The 15,753-nt window shown below is 46.9% G+C and overlaps 1 protein-coding gene across 2 annotated transcripts in view; it reads left to right on the top strand.

The window, feature by feature from the left end:
- LARS1 (leucyl-tRNA synthetase 1) overlaps positions 1-15,753 on the top strand; it is a 63,015-nt gene that overhangs the window by 41,323 nt on the left and 5,939 nt on the right. Inside the window, exons 26-30 of one of the 2 annotated variants that reach the window (XM_040406153.1) lie at positions 6,857-6,994; positions 7,146-7,256; positions 14,112-14,222; positions 14,866-14,970; positions 15,654-15,749. In XM_040406153.1, the coding sequence (XP_040262087.1) occupies positions 6,857-6,994; positions 7,146-7,256; positions 14,112-14,222; positions 14,866-14,970; positions 15,654-15,749 (561 nt within the window). Of the gene's footprint in view, positions 1-6,853; positions 6,995-7,145; positions 7,257-14,111; positions 14,223-14,865; positions 14,971-15,653; positions 15,750-15,753 lie in introns of both variants that reach the window. The other variant, XM_040406144.1, reaches the window with a different exon arrangement.

Here is a 15,753-nt window from a genome sequence, read left to right as displayed (position 1 = left end):
AGGCCCAGGGTTGGGTTCCCTCCTGTGGCCAGGGGGGGTGGGATCCACCTTAGCCGGGGGTCCTGGGAAGCCTCCATCTTCCTCCAAGACAACCCCCCCTTTTTTTTTCTTGGTGGGGGGGTTATATTCTTGTTTCCCCTCCTTTCTCTTCCCCCTTGGTTGGTTTTTCTCTCCTCCTTGGCCACACAGTCTTCTCCCCGGCCTTCCCCGCTACTTTAGTCCCCGGCTTCTGCCGGGACTAGGCCTCATCTTCCATGGCCCGTTCCCGGCTCCCAGGTGCTCCGTTTGCCCTGATCCGCCTATCCCCAGGCAGCGCTTCTCCCCCCCTTCTCACCTAGTTTTGTGGGTCCGGAGGGCCCTCGGTCGGCCGCCATTCGCCCCGCCCCCCTCGCTCCATTCCCGGCCGCCTCATAAATCGAGGCCCCGGCTTTTGGGCCTGCTAGGCCGCGATCTTCTCGGCTCCGCTTCCTTGCTACCCGGGCTTTTTCTGACCCCGCCCGGCCCTCGGGAGGGGCTATCTCCTCCATCCTTTCCTGGTCTAACGTGGGTTTTCTGTTGGAGGGGGTGGCTAACCCCCCCCTCAATTGCTTCATTTCACCTGCAGCCCTCCTGACCACCTCTATAGCTGCTGCAGCAACTCTTTGGGGAACATGGCATCCGGGTCCAGATAAGACAGCCTCTGCTGGCTGCTCTATGAGGGTCTCCTCTCCTCGGATCACCACGTGTTTCATGTGCATCCGCTGTCTACGAAGGCTGCCATGCGGTCAGCCTGTCCCTGCTTGGGTGCAGTACCTCTTCCCAGACCCCATAGTGTCCCCTGACAAATCCTTTTGTGTAGGTCCCCCCTGAATGGGATCCCTCCCTGTCAAAGCCATGGGAGCCTTGTCCGACTATCACAATCCCTGGCGGAGTCGCTGGACCGCTACCTACCCAAATTGCGGCCACCTCTGCCCTCCCAGGGTCCTCCCTGCAGATGGGGCACGCTCAGATACCGGGTCCGGCAAGGGGTAGCTCACAGTACAACCTCGGGTGGTCTCAACAGGGTTCCACCCCTCCTCGGCATCCTCGGGTCCTCCCCAGGACAGGCCTGAGGCTGGTGACGAATCCTTTCCTGTCACCCCATCCGTTGCCTCTAGGGACACCTTTGCACCAATTCCCTCGGAACAGAGCATCAGGCGATCTTCCTCCATACAGAAGCCCTCTGGGAGGTCAAGACTAACGTGCACGGAGGAACCTCTCCTACCCAGGGTTGGTATCCCCTCTAGTGGATTTACAGATGGCGTTCCCCTGACTGCACAGGTATTCAACCGCACAGGTAAGGCAGCCGTCCCCGTGTTTAGCATACTGAGTCACCTACGTGGTGTCTCTGGTACGTACGCCTTCTCCTTAACAGGGGGGTACCTGCACCACTGCCATAGGCTGTACCTGACAAGCCTTCCTGGTTCCCCTATACCAGGGGCTATGCTCTACACATTTGAGAGTGTTTCCACCGGGTCCCCATCCTGGTGCTGGTGTTCGCCACTCTACCTCATTACAGGGGGTCCCTGTTCTAGGCAAGCTGTTAGCTCATGCAAACGCCTCCTGTAGGTTGGTGAGAAAAATCAATTATATCTGTCTGTTTCCAGCCGCCTTGCTCCTTTCATAGGTAGAGTACCTACACCTACTCCAGATGCTGAAGCCATTACTCCTGGCTGGCTCTATGGTGTTCCATGCGGCACTATTTCTCCCTTCCGGGCGAGATATACAGGCTGCCTTCAATTGCCGTAGCAATTGCACCTGTCTGTTCCCAGCCACTTTGCTCCCTTCATAGGTAGAGTACCTACACCATCTCCAGATGCTGTATCCAATACCCCTGGCGGGCTCTATTGTGTTCCATGCAGCAACATTTCTCCCTACGGGCGAGATATAGAGGCCACTTTCAATTGCTGTAGAATTGCCCCTGTCTGGTTCTAGTGGGCACCAAGCTGCCACCTTGATCCCTTCATAGGTAGAGTACCTGCACCATCTCCGGATGCTGTAGCCGTTACTCCTGTCTGGCTTTATGGTGTACCATGTGGCATTTTCTCTCCCTTACCGGACGAGATATTGAGGCCTCCTCCAATTGCCGTGGCCATTGTACCTACCTCATCATAGTGTGCACCAAACAGCCATCTTACTCCCTTCATAGGTAGAGTTCCTGCACCGTCTCTGATACTGCAGCCGTTACACCTGTCTGGCTCTATGGTGTACTATGCGGCTCTGTTTCCCTTTTATTCAGGCGAAATCGAGGGCCTCCTTCAGTTGTCATTGCACCTACCTGATTGTAGTGTGCACCTGTCTTTTTCTTTGTGGTACCGTGCGGCCCTATTTTCCCCTTCCCGGGCGAAATATAGGTACCATTGCTAACGCGGTTGCTGTTGCACCTCTCTGGTTCTAGGGTGCATCATGCGGCCACATTGCTCCGATCTTAAATGTAGTACCTTTACCATCTCCGGATGCTGTACCCATTACACCTGTCTGGTCGTATCTCTGCACTACACAGCCGTATTTCTACTTTACAGGTTTAGTACCTGTACCCTCCAAATGCTGTTGCATTCCCAGATGCTGTGGCTATGTTTCCTCTCTTTTTAGAGTGCAACATGCAGCCATTTTACCTATATTTTAGGCGTGTGTTTGTAGTACCCCAAGTGCTGGGCCCTATAGGTGCTATCTGTGGCCCATACGGTTTCTGTATTACTGGGTGTTTTCTGCCCCCGGGTTCTAATCTGTGCTGCGGATGTTGGTTCCATCATTTTGGTTTTTCCATACATCTGCCACTCCGTTACTGTCGTGCTCAATGGTCTCCTTGTACTTCTCAAGGCACTGTCTACAACAGGCCATCCTGGTTCAGCATGTGCATGGTTACTATATCTGGCAGGGGTGGGCCAGCCCAACCCCCACCTTGTCGGTCTAGTGCTACTTCTGGTAGCTCCAGTATATGGCTGATCTGTTCTGATCTGCCGGGTGGTCCACATACAACCATGCTCCCTACACCATGGCCAGGTCGTTGTTGGCCTTTGTGCTAGGGTTGCTCTTGCCATCTCTATAAGGTACTACGGTATGCTGCGCTCCGCGTTACCCCATGTTATAGAGGAGTACTCGCGTTGTTTCCTATTACAGAGCGGCCCATTCCTGGTGGAGTACAGTGATCTCCACTGGATCTTCTACCTTGTTGGGGCACGTAGCTTGGTGAGCACTGGCCGCTGCAGAAGTTTTCGGTCATCGCTGGATGTCCTCCGCCACACGGAATCCTTCTGGGGTCAACGGCATTTATCGTCGCTGGACGTCCTCCCTGACGGGTCAGGGACAGGACCACTGAGCGCCACACACCTGCCTGGTAGGTGAATTTTCAGCTGATTGCTCTGGCATCGGACAGGGTCCCATAGTTCCTTCTGGGTCCAGGTGTTCTCGGTATTCCCTTATATTCTCTGCTTAGTTGTACTACATGACAGAGGGGCAGTTCCCTTGGACCTTGCCTTCGTCTGCACCTGTCAGGTACTTTCTCCCCCATGGGAGTTTTCAGTATGCCGGTCGCAGCTGGTTTCTACATTTCCGTGTAGTCTCACCCGGCTTTTTCATGGCGACTTCTGCATTCCTTATGCATATGGATGTCTGTCGATTTAGTGGTACATCCCAAGCTGCTGTACTTGCCCTCTCTGGGACAATGTATAAAGTTTGCTAGTCACTATTCTTGGAATGGCTAGTTGTCCATGGCCAATGTCCCTTCCCCTATGGTAGTTTCCCCTATGGATATTCTGGCTTGTGTCTTCTTCTGGTGGTTCCTTGTGAACCCATACTGGGTACTCCTTTCTGGAGTCCCTGTCCCCGTTCATTTGACCACTCAGGTTCTGCATGACAATCTTTTTTTTTGGGGGGGGGCCTGGCCTGGGTTGATGGAACCCATAAAGGGAACAAATAGCCTTGTGGTCCTCTTGGGATTCGTGTCTCTTTTCCCATCCTCCCAGGTCAAGTACCTGGTTTTGAGTGGTTTAGTGCTACGGTTTGCAATTCTGCCGTATGGTCTCCTTCGGGAGGGACCTCCTTCTGTTGTAGAACCTTTCCTCCTTAGGCTGTTTGGAGGACTCTCCTTCTACTCCCATGTCTCTCAGTCCAGTGTGTCCCTGCTGAGATTTCCTGGGCCTGTATCTGGTTCCTTTTTTCCCCTGATACCTCATATGCCCAGTTTCCTCTGGTCTTACGCTTCACAGTGATATCTTGTTTTCAGAGCCTCGTCTCCTGTTTTTGGGACGCAGGTCTTATCATTCTCTTTTCCTGGCCTTTACCTACAACCCCCTCCTTCTCCAAGGGTTGGCGGTTTCCTCTAGCAGCCTTGGGTTTTCACCTTTCAATAGGGCGCTTAGCTTCATCACCTGCCTTGCGGTGAGGGGAGACCTGCTCCCTTCACATGTGAGCCTTGCTATGGTTTCCCTCACTCATTTGGTTTCCAGTTCTTCCAACACGCGGTGCTGTCCTAATTTTTTTCTCCAGCCCTTGGCTGAGCTCGGTGTTCCCCTTTGCCTTCTTGCATTTGGGATTTTCTTCCAGGCATTTTTCCTGGAGTGCTGGCAGTCTTCACTGCTTCTTCCTTGAGGTTTCTTACTTGTTATGGAACCTCTTGCCCATTCTGGGTTTTTTCCTGTTGGGTCACATGGTTCTCCTGCACCTTTATGCCCAACCGGTGGCATGGCTGTTCTTTTCCCACCCTCGCGGACTGCTTTGGGACGTCCCATGGTGCTGTGTCCCTCAATGCCATGCACAAGAAAATTGGATTTTTTGTACTCGCCGTAAAATCCTTTTCTCGTAGTAGGCATTGGGGGACACAGATCCCACCCTATGTTTTTACTTCCGCTTCTCCGGGCTGGTCTCTTGATCTTTCCCGGTACGGGAGTTGTTGGTTCCTTGCTTTTCTTCTCTCTCCTACTGCTTTTGGTACAAACTGAATAGCCTCGTGCCTGTGGAGTGGGTATAGCCCACCTGGAAGGAGCCAACACTTTTTGTGTCTAGTGCCTCCTAGTGGTAGTTGGACGTATACCCATGGTGCTGTGTTCCCCAATGCCTACTACGAGAAAAGGATTTTACGGTGAGTTAAAAAAATCAAATTTTTCAAGCTCTGACTCATCTCGGGTTAATTTGCATATGTATCAAATCTGTTTTTATACACAATAAAAGCACACAGAGCTATGGGGACTGGGTATTGCGGTTGTGCTAGTGGCCATCTAGCAACCCATGTCCTCAGCTCTATACACAAAATCCCGGTGACAGGTTCCCTTTAAGAATTAAGCTTAAGAATTCACAATTCATGGAGCAATAATGGCATGTGCCATAATCTGCAACTTTTTTACACCACAATAGTGGCATAAAACCTTTGGTAAGTCTCCCGCACAGAGCCAGTGTGATTATAGGCGTAGCTTCATCCAATTCTACCTTGCAGTGTCCATTTTATTATGTGGAATTCTGGGAAATTAAATAAAGCCAAACGTCCCTTGTTATGCCACTGTATGCCAGATATATTTAGACTAAAGCTGGCCATACACATGTGATCTATGGTGTCTATATTGGGTTCGGACAACCATCTAATGTGTATGGTGCCCTCCCAACTTGCCCCCGATGGCTGAGGATCGGGCACATTTGATTTCAACTTCCTGATCTTTTTCTTCTCAAGAGATAAGCCACTGGTGGCAGTGATTTATGCCCATCTTTGGCGTCCTAGTACAAATCTAATATTGTAATTTACGATATTAGATTTTCTGCTCCTAGTAAGCAAACGATGTGGACTTTTCAGTGCTTGGAGGGGGATGAATGATCTATCCTTGGTGCAATCGCTGCTACCCCCTCCTCTCATACACTGTACATTATGTCAGCAGCACATCCAACATCAATTTTTTGACCCCTTAAAAGATGTTATCAGCTGAGTATCTGCCAACTGATCGCTGCCCTGTTTAGGGTGCCGGCAGTAACCATATACAGATTGCCACTGATTTAAGTTGCATGTACAGGTGCTGCCCGCCAATTACCAGTAATCGGCATACAGTTACTGCACCACGTATGTGCACTCTTATGGGGGGCAATGCTCAGGGATGAGTGTTCAGTAACGGCCTGTGTAAAAGAGCCTTCTACTCTATAATTTACTCTAGTTATTAATTATGGATTTCCTGTTTGCTATTGATGGTAATAGTAAAAATGTGTTGGTAATAAGAAACAATTAAAAGGGTTTATTTATGATATTAAGAAGCAGCTGCTTTCTTCCAGCAGCAGCAGCAGCAGCACCACTCTTGCCTATAGGCTTTGTCTAGTATTGCAGTTCTGCCCCATTCACTTAACACTCATGCCATGGACAGGTTGGCACTGTTTTGCAGAAGAAGCCAGCCATATTTTTGTTATCTCATAAATCCCTTTCCATACTCCCCATTGAGATGTATTGTAGTCATAGAGTTGGGACCCCAACTGTGAGAGCCACTGCAAAGAGAGGCCCACCCTGGAAGGCCATATATCAAATAGTCACACTTTCATTAGCAACAAGCGCTATGTAATGAACACAATATTTAGTGGCCTGAAGCGTAAACCAGCAAATTGCGTAGGGTGCTTTTACACCGACAGATCAATCTAACCAATTTTTGTCTGATCAGACCAATAGTTGGTGTGTATAACAAAAGATCTGTGTGTGTAATCGGCCATCTGACCAATGGTGTAAATGGACCTCAGGACCCGCCAGACCTGAGTTTGCCAAAGAGGCTTGGTTCCGCCATTCATTCTCTGAACTGCTGCATCCATCAGCTAGGATGGGAGTCATTCTTGACATTAATGATTATATTATGCCATCCTGTTCTTTCTATAGCAGGGTTCTCTTATGGATGCCACGTGGCCAGTTGCCGGCCCAACAGATGAAGTCCTGATCCGCTCCTCACAATACCTATCAGAAACTGCTCATGACCTTCGAATACGACTCAAGAATTACATGGCTCCAGCTAAGGGAAAGGTAAGATAATGCATGTGTTCCACATCTAGGAATAGAACTACTACTGTAGGCATGCTTTCTTATAAAGGTTTGGTACCTACGTTTTATGTATTTTATTGGTTAGAAATGCACTTTAGCTTTATATTGTCATTCCCATTTTCTGTTCTTTTAGAAAGGGGACAAACTGCCACCGCAGAAGCCATCACATTGTACCATCTATGTGGCCAAGACATATCCGCCATGGCAGCACATTACTTTATCAACTCTTCGCAAGCATTATGAGGTGAACTGTCGAAATGAGTAAAATTGTAATAGCGTTGACGTATAAATATTAGGAGGTTAATGTGTATTTTGCGGGATGTGAGGTGACTTGGGAAGAAAGAACTATGGGTACAATTGAGCTGATGATACAGTAGTGGGCAAAACTTTTTAGACTGACACAAATTAGCGTTGACCCCTCTTTTTAAAGAATTCTGCAATTCGCCCTGGCATGCTGGATATCAGCTTCTGGGCCAAATCCTGACTGATGCCAACCTATTAGTGCCTAATCAGTGCTTGGAGTTTATCACACTGTTTTTGTTTGTCCACCAGCTTTTTAAGGATTGACCACAGGTTGTCAATGAGATTGAGCTAAGGGGATTTTCCCGGCCGTGACCCAAAATTTTAATGTTTTGTTCAGTTATCACTTTTGCCTTGTGACATGGTACTCCATCGTGCTGGAAAAATTATTGTTAATCACCAGATTGCTCCTGGATGGTTGTGAGAAGTTACTCTTGGAGAATGTTCTGTTACCATTCTTTATTCATGGCGGTGTTCTTAGGGAAAAAAGTCAGTGAGCTCACTCCCTTCAGTGGGAAGCAACTCCACACATGGTCTCACATGAATGGTCTAGGGTGGTCGCGATACCATTATGATTCCATTTTCAATACCATAAAAAGTATTGCGATACTCTATACCATTCGATACCCCGCAAAAGAAAAATAAAACCCCTAAAAAGCCTTGTGCATTCTGCATTTTATGGGACGTCTGGCCCATAATCGAACAGTCCTATCCTATTTTTAGGGGGATCAAGGTGACTAATAAAAAATTGCAAATCGCGTATTTATTTATTTTTTCTGTTAAGGCGTTCACTGCATTGTAGATATTTTTAAATATTTTAATAGTTTGGACTTTTTCAGACATGGAGATACCTAATATGTTTATTTTTTATTGTATATATATTTTATATGTAAAATAGGGAAATGGGGTGATTTAGGTTACTTTCACACTTGCGGCAGAGGATTCCGGCAGGCAGTTCCATAGCCGGTTGCGGATCCATCTGACAAATGCATTGAAATAACGGATCCGTCTCTCCGGTGTCATCCGGAAAAACGGATCCGGTATAATTTTTATTTTATTTATTTTTGGCGGATCCGTTTTGCTGTAACACTTAATGCCGAAACCGCCAAACCTTGTCAATTAGCTCCTCAGGTGCCACACCTGAGGGATTAATTGACGGGGTTTGTGGGATTACCATGCCTTGTCATTGAGGCCGGGTCTGGCGGTGTGATACGGCCGGCACGTGCCGCCTACATTTGTATTTATGTTTTTATTGTATTGGGGTTAATTATATTCATTGGTGGTGCAGTGGCCAATAGCCCCTCCTTTCCTCTTCAGTGCTATTTTCATTGGTGTCCAGCGGCAGATTCACATTCTTTCTTGGGCACAATGAAGCCTTCTTCACAGCAGAACCTCACAGAACCTCTCTCTTTGAAGTTCTTAATGATCCGATAAATGGTTGAGGTTCAATGTCCATGCATTTGCAGACCTTTTGATGCAAAGTGATGATGACTGTATGTGTCCCCTTGGAGGTAACCATGGTTAACAGAAGAAGACAATGCTTTCAAGCAGCAACCCTCTTTTTAACCCCTTAAGGACCTCTGCTGTATATTTTATGCTCCCCAAACATGGCGCGTGCAATAGCCGCGGGGTTTCTGCTATTTTAAATAGCAGAGACCCGTGGCACATGTATGCGATCAGCCATAACGGCTGATCACATACATTTTACCCTTCAGATGCCGTGGTCAAATGTGACCACTGCATCTGATCAGACCGGAAGCGGAAGTCGCGTGCTTCTGCTCTGGTAACAGCGTTCCCCTACTGAGATCAGGGAACCTGTTATATCTCTGAAATACACCGAAGTCTCAAGCAGGCTTCGGTGTCTATTTCAGGAATATACCAATACAGGCCACTAGGTGGCAGCATTGTATTGGTATAGTGCAGTGGTGCCCAACCATTTTTCGTCTGAGGGCCGCACTAGACTTGGTATAAATTTTGCGGGCCGGAACCAGGTAGCTTTGCTAGAAAGAAATGCAAACGCTGTGAGGGGGCACGTGTGAGCATTACTACTGTGAAGAGGGCACATATCTGGCATAACTACTGTGAGGGGGCACATATCAGGGCATAACTACTGTGAGGAGGGCACATATCAGGGCATAACTACTGTGAAGAGGGCACATATCAGGGCATAACTACTGTGAGGAGGGCACATATCTGGGCATAACTACTGTGAGGGGGCACATATCTGGGCATAACTACTGTGAGAGGGCATGTGTTAGCATTACGTCTGTCAAGAGGGCACATATCTTGGCATTATTACTGGGAGGGGGCACATCTGGGCATAACTACTGTGAGGGGGCATGTGTGAGCATTACTACTGTGAAGAGGGCACATATCTTGGCATTATTACTGTGAGGGGGCATGTGATGTATACATGTGTGTAATGTATGTAGTGCAGTATGTGATGATCACACACTGCACTACATACATTACACACATATATACATCACATACCTCCCACCACAGATCCCCCCCCCTTCAGTGTCATCCACAGATCCCCCCCCTCAGTGTCATCCACAGATCCCTTCCCTCAGTGTCATCCACAGATCCCCCCCCTCAGTGTCATCCACAGATCCCCCCCCCCTCAGTGTCATCCACAGATCCCCCCCCCCTCAGTGTCATCCACAGATCCCCCCCCCTCAGTGTCATCCACAGATCCCCCCCCCTCAGTGTCATCCACAGATCCCCCCCCCCCTCAGTGTCATCCACAGATATCCCCCTCAGTGTCATCCACAGATATCCCCCCTCAGTGTCATCCACAGATATCCCCCCTCAGTGTCATCCACAGATATCCCCCCTCTGTGTCATCCACAGATATCCCCCCTCAGTGTCATCCACAGATATCCCCCCTCAGTGTCATCCACAGATATCCCCCCTCAGTGTCATCCACAGATATCCCCCCTCAGTGTCATCCACAGATATCCCCCCTCAGTGTCATCCACAGATATCCCCCCTCAGTGTCATCCACAGATATCCCCCCTCAGTGTCATCCACAGATATCCCCCCTCAGTGTCATCCACAGATATCCCCCCTCAGTGTCATCCACAGATATCCCCCCTCAGTGTCATCCACAGATATCCCCCCTCAGTGTCATCCACAGATATCCCCCCTCAGTGTCATCCACAGATATCCCCCCTCAGTGTCATCCACAGATATCCCCCCTCAGTGTCATCCACAGATATCCCCCCTCAGTGTCATCCACAGATATCCCCCCTCAGTGTCATCCACAGATCCCCCCCCCCTCAGTGTCATCCACAGATCCCCCCCCCTCAGTGTCATCCACAGATCCCCCCCCCTCAGTGTCATCCACAGATCCCCCCCCCCTCAGTGTCATCCACAGATCCCCCCCCCCCTCAGTGTCATCCACAGATATCCCCCTCAGTGTCATCCACAGATATCCCCCCTCAGTGTCATCCACAGATATCCCCCCTCAGTGTCATCCACAGATATCCCCCCTCAGTGTCATCCACAGATATCCCCCCTCAGTGTCATCCACAGATATCCCCCCTCAGTGTCATCCACAGATATCCCCCCTCAGTGTCATCCACAGATATCCCCCCTCAGTGTCATCCACAGATATCCCCCCTCAGTGTCATCCACAGATATCCCCCCTCAGTGTCATCCACAGATATCCCCCCTCAGTGTCATCCACAGATATCCCCCCTCAGTGTCATCCACAGATATCCCCCCTCAGTGTCATCCACAGATATCCCCCCTCAGTGTCATCCACAGATATCCCCCCTCAGTGTCATCCACAGATATCCCCCCTCAGTGTCATCCACAGATATCCCCCCTCAGTGTCATCCACAGATATCCCCTCCACCGTGTCATCCACAGATATCCCCTCCACCGTGTCATCCACAGATATCCCCTCCACCGTGTCATCCACAGATATCCCCTCCACCGTGTCATCCACAGATATCCCCTCCACCGTGTCATCCACAGATATCCCCTCCACCGTGTCATCCACAGATATCCCCTCCACCGTGTCATCCACAGATATCCCCCCTCAGTGTCATCCACAGATATCCCCTCCACCCAGAGCCGCTTCCTAGCCAATTTATTCACTGCACTTGCCTCTGTATAATTGAAGAGAAGTGCCGTAATCTCGCACAGGCGCACTGGCAGAGGCCAGGAAGACGGTGCATGCGCACTTCGATGCCTCTGCCAGCACGCCTGTGCGAGATTACCGCGCTTCTCTTTAATTTCACAGAGGCAAGTGCAGTGAATAAATTAGCTAGGAGACGGCGCTGGGCGGGGAGATTGCAGGCACAGGCAGCATCGCTTTGCTGCCTGTGCCGTTCGCAGCGCCCTGCGCTGATAAAGTCCTGTTACTGCGCGGGCCGCATGACACGGCTTTGCGGGCCGCATTTCGCCCGCGGGCCGTAGATTGGGCATCACTGGTATAGTGCAAATGATGTTTTAATTGATGGCTATTTAGCCATCAATGAACACAATGGGTAATCTAATGATTGCCAGTTATTGTCACCCAAGGTGACTTAAAAAAAAGTTTTTACAAATATAAAAAATAAAATAACTGTTCAAATCACCCCTCCTTTCCTTAAAATAAAAGTACTTAAACAATAAAAAAAAATAAACATCATGGGCATCGCCGTGTGTCAAAATGCCCATACTATTGAAATATAACAATATTAATGGCAAATGGCGTAACGGAAAAAAAAGATCAATTTGCCATTTTTCGTCACTTCAACTACCCAATAATTTTTTAATTAAAAAGTTGCACACACTACAAATCGGTATAACAGATCGTCCCGCAAAACATGAGCCCTCACACAGCCCCGTACACATAGCTACAAAATAGTTATAGGGGTCAGAATATGGTTATAACATTCTTTTTTCCCCTCAAAGGTTTTAATTTTTTTTCAGTATTAAAACGCAAGAAAAATTATACAAGTGTGGTATCGTTGTAACTGTAATGACCTGGAGAATGAAGATAACAGGTCAATTTTACCGCATAGTGTACAATTAAAAAAAAAAGATAAATAAAAACCTTTATCAGAATTGCATTTTTTTCCAATTCTACCCCATTGGAGAGTGTATCACCTCCCATGTCCTTGTTAACACTCATGAGCTAATGTAATGATGTTAGCAGGTCATTTTGTGGCAGGGCAAAAGTGAATTGGAAATGATTTTTGGCAAAGAATTACTTTACAATTAATTGCAATTCATCTGATCACTCTTCGTAACAATCTTGCTACCATAAAAACTAAAGCAGCAAACCTTGTGAAAACCAAAATTTGTGTCAGTCCCAAAACTTTTGGCAATGACTGTACACATAAAGAATAAACCTGGCCAGAGACTTTTGATGGAAATATACCGCAGGTGTACAAACTTTAGGTCATACGACTGCACTTTCGACATAGATACATTTGAGATATTGTATTTAGAGATAAGCGAATCGACTTCCGACGAAACATCCAAAGTCAATTCGCATAAAACTTTGTTCTAATACTGTACGGAGCAGCAGCTCCGGGCTTTGTGCAATAACTTTATAAATTAATTTGTACTGTAAAAGGTACCACTTGGAACTGAACCCAAGTTCGGGAAATGTTTTTTTCAGTACAAATTAATTTATAAAGTTATTACGCAATAACTTTGGCTCATCGGAGCCAATACGTTCTAATTCTGTACGCAGCTCCTGCTCCGTACAGTATTAGAACAAAGTCTTATGCAAATCTACTTCAGATGTTTCATCCGAAGTCGATTCGCTCATCCTTAATTGTATTGACAAGCATCTTCACATACAGTTTTTATTTCCTAAAGTTGAAGGACCAGCTCACAGTGGGGTATAAAAATTTAAAAACATCCTCACGACTCGGCTCCCGTCTGGGTCCAACACCGCTCTACGCTTCCTCTGGACACGCAGGAAATGAACACTTAGCCTATGACTGGCAGAGGCAGTCCTTGCTATGGCCAATGATTTGCTGAGTGGGACATTTTTTTGTGTTGAGAGGGCCCAGGAAGGGGGGGGGGTGATCTTTGAGGAGAGTATGCTTTATTTTTATTGTGTACTCCATTGTGGGATGTTTTAAAAGTGACTTTTGTTAGCTGGCCAACCCCTTTAGGTTTTCCTTCTTTTCTCTGATGAGACCAGATCCTGTTATTTGGCGAGAACATGTGGCTCTCAAATACAGTATTCATATGGATGGCTGATCAGATTTCTAATTGACTGTATTTTATTAGCTTGCATCCAAGGCCAATGGATGTGAAAGAAAGAAGTGCCTTTGATTTGTTTTCTCTTGTTAAGGGTCCATTCACACGTCCGTTGTTTCTTTCCTGATCTGTTCCGTTTTTTGTGGCACAGATCTGGACCAGATCTGTACCCATTCATTTTCAATGGGTCCTGAAAAAAATCGGACAGCTTAATGTCTGATTTTTTTTTCAGGACCCATTGAAAATTAATGGGTACAGAACTGGTCCAGATCTGTTCCGCAAAAAACGGAACAGATCAGGAAATAAACAACGGACGTGTGAATGGAGCCTTATGGTCCCTTTAGTTTTGCTCCCTTATGAGCGTAAAGGGCAAAGCTTACCCAGTAGTGCAGAATAGGAATTATTTTCCCACCGAAATGTTCTTTTGGTGTGTTAAGGGACTAAGGAAATGCCATATTGGGTGGCGAGAGCGATCTGCCGTCACATCAATGGATTACTATCACACTGACGGTGCATACTGAACTTTAGATCTACTTGTATTATCAATCGTGCAATTATTTCTGAACTTGTATGTGTATTTCTTTAGGCAAATGGTGGCCACCTGCCAGATAATAAAATCATAGCCACTGAATTAAATGGTTTACCTGAGCTGAAGAAATACATGAAGCGGGTCATGCCGTTTGTCGCTATGATTAAGGTAAGTAAACAGAACATGTTCATGATTTATATATTGAGGCCTGCATAGCATATATTATTGGCCCAGATTTACTTAGCCTGTAGATGGCACATTTTAGGCCCCATACCCCTTTACCATGAAGCTCCACACCTTTCAGAACAAAGTGTAGAAACCCTAGATGCCCCATTTTGCTCCACTTTTTTATTCTGATTTTTGGCGCAGATACATTAGTAAATCCAGGACAGTGTTCTTTTAGGAGGGAGCTCAGCCTGCTTTTGGTTTTATGTAGCAGATCACTCCTTTAGACCATGTCCTTTCCAGTCTTCTATACATATTTCAATCGGCTGTATATTACATCCTTTTACATCCTCATTACATCAACATACTTTTTATATTACAATTTCTAGCTTGTTCTCAGTAGCTACTTATTATACTAAACTCGATGGTCGCCCAATTGGTGCTACCACATATCTTCTGCGCTTGTCCAGCATTGATGTGATTTTGGGAATCTCTGACATCCCTACTGTTTTGCGTGGGCTTTGGAAGTGGAGCTCACCCTGAATCCCATTTTGTATCTGTTTTATATGCCCTGTAAGGTTTTGGTCCAGCCAGCACTTTCTCCTGTTGATTTTGGATTTGTGATATATTTTCTGTATTCCCGCAGGAGAATCTCGAGAAGAAAGGACCTCGTATTCTGGACCTTGAGCTGGAATTCGATGAGCGGACTGTTCTTCTGGAAAACCTGGTCTATCTCACCAACTCCCTTGAGGTTAGTGCTATCTTCATTACTTTTCTGTCTGTCCCGGCACTTAGTAATTCATTGCTGTGCCACCAGACATTTCTTTCAGGATTCTACTGCAGTCCGCACTACTAAACATGGAGGTGTTGACAGAACCGCTCAATGCTGATTGTAAATGGTCTTTAGTAAAGATCACAGTATTAGAGGTTAATTATGTATTATTTTTCCTGCTGCTAAAATGCTGTAGGGAATTTGAATTCTGAGTGTATCTTGCAATGTTCTCATTATCTTTCACAAGGTTAATGATTGCAGACCTTTTAGTTGTTCCACACTGCGGATACCTGACTTTACCTTTTATATTTCATCTACATCTCGGCTTGTGTCAATCACTCTATTTATTCTTACCTTTGCTTAAGAAGCTGCTAAAAGCTTACATTTAATTAACCACCAGTGATCCCTGCTGCGCTCTGCGTGACTGGAACAATAGTGGAGGAATATCAATAGAAGAGAGACCCTTAGTGGTTGACGTTCTCCAGATAAGATAAGGGAGCATTGTGTAGTCTTTCTTCCCATCCCTTTAAAAGCAACGAACAAAGACTGTACGGCCAACCCGTCAGCTCAAGCTTTTTAGAAATAAGTGGACCATGTCAAATGTTTTTATGGCTCTTCATTTGGAAAAACTGTTGATTTAACCTTTGTCTCTTGTTCCCCAGTTGGATCAGATTGATGTCAACTTTGCATCAGAAGCAGATGATAAAATTAAGGAAGAATGTTGCCCTGGGAAACCATTTTCGGTATTTAGAACAGAGGTAA

The sequence above is a fragment of the Bufo bufo genome, chromosome 1 (assembly GCF_905171765.1).
Source record: "Bufo bufo chromosome 1, aBufBuf1.1, whole genome shotgun sequence".
NCBI lineage: Eukaryota > Metazoa > Chordata > Amphibia > Anura > Bufonidae > Bufo > Bufo bufo.
The sequence above is the reverse complement of the archived record's forward strand: the minus strand, read 5'-3'. Positions and strand labels throughout refer to the sequence as shown.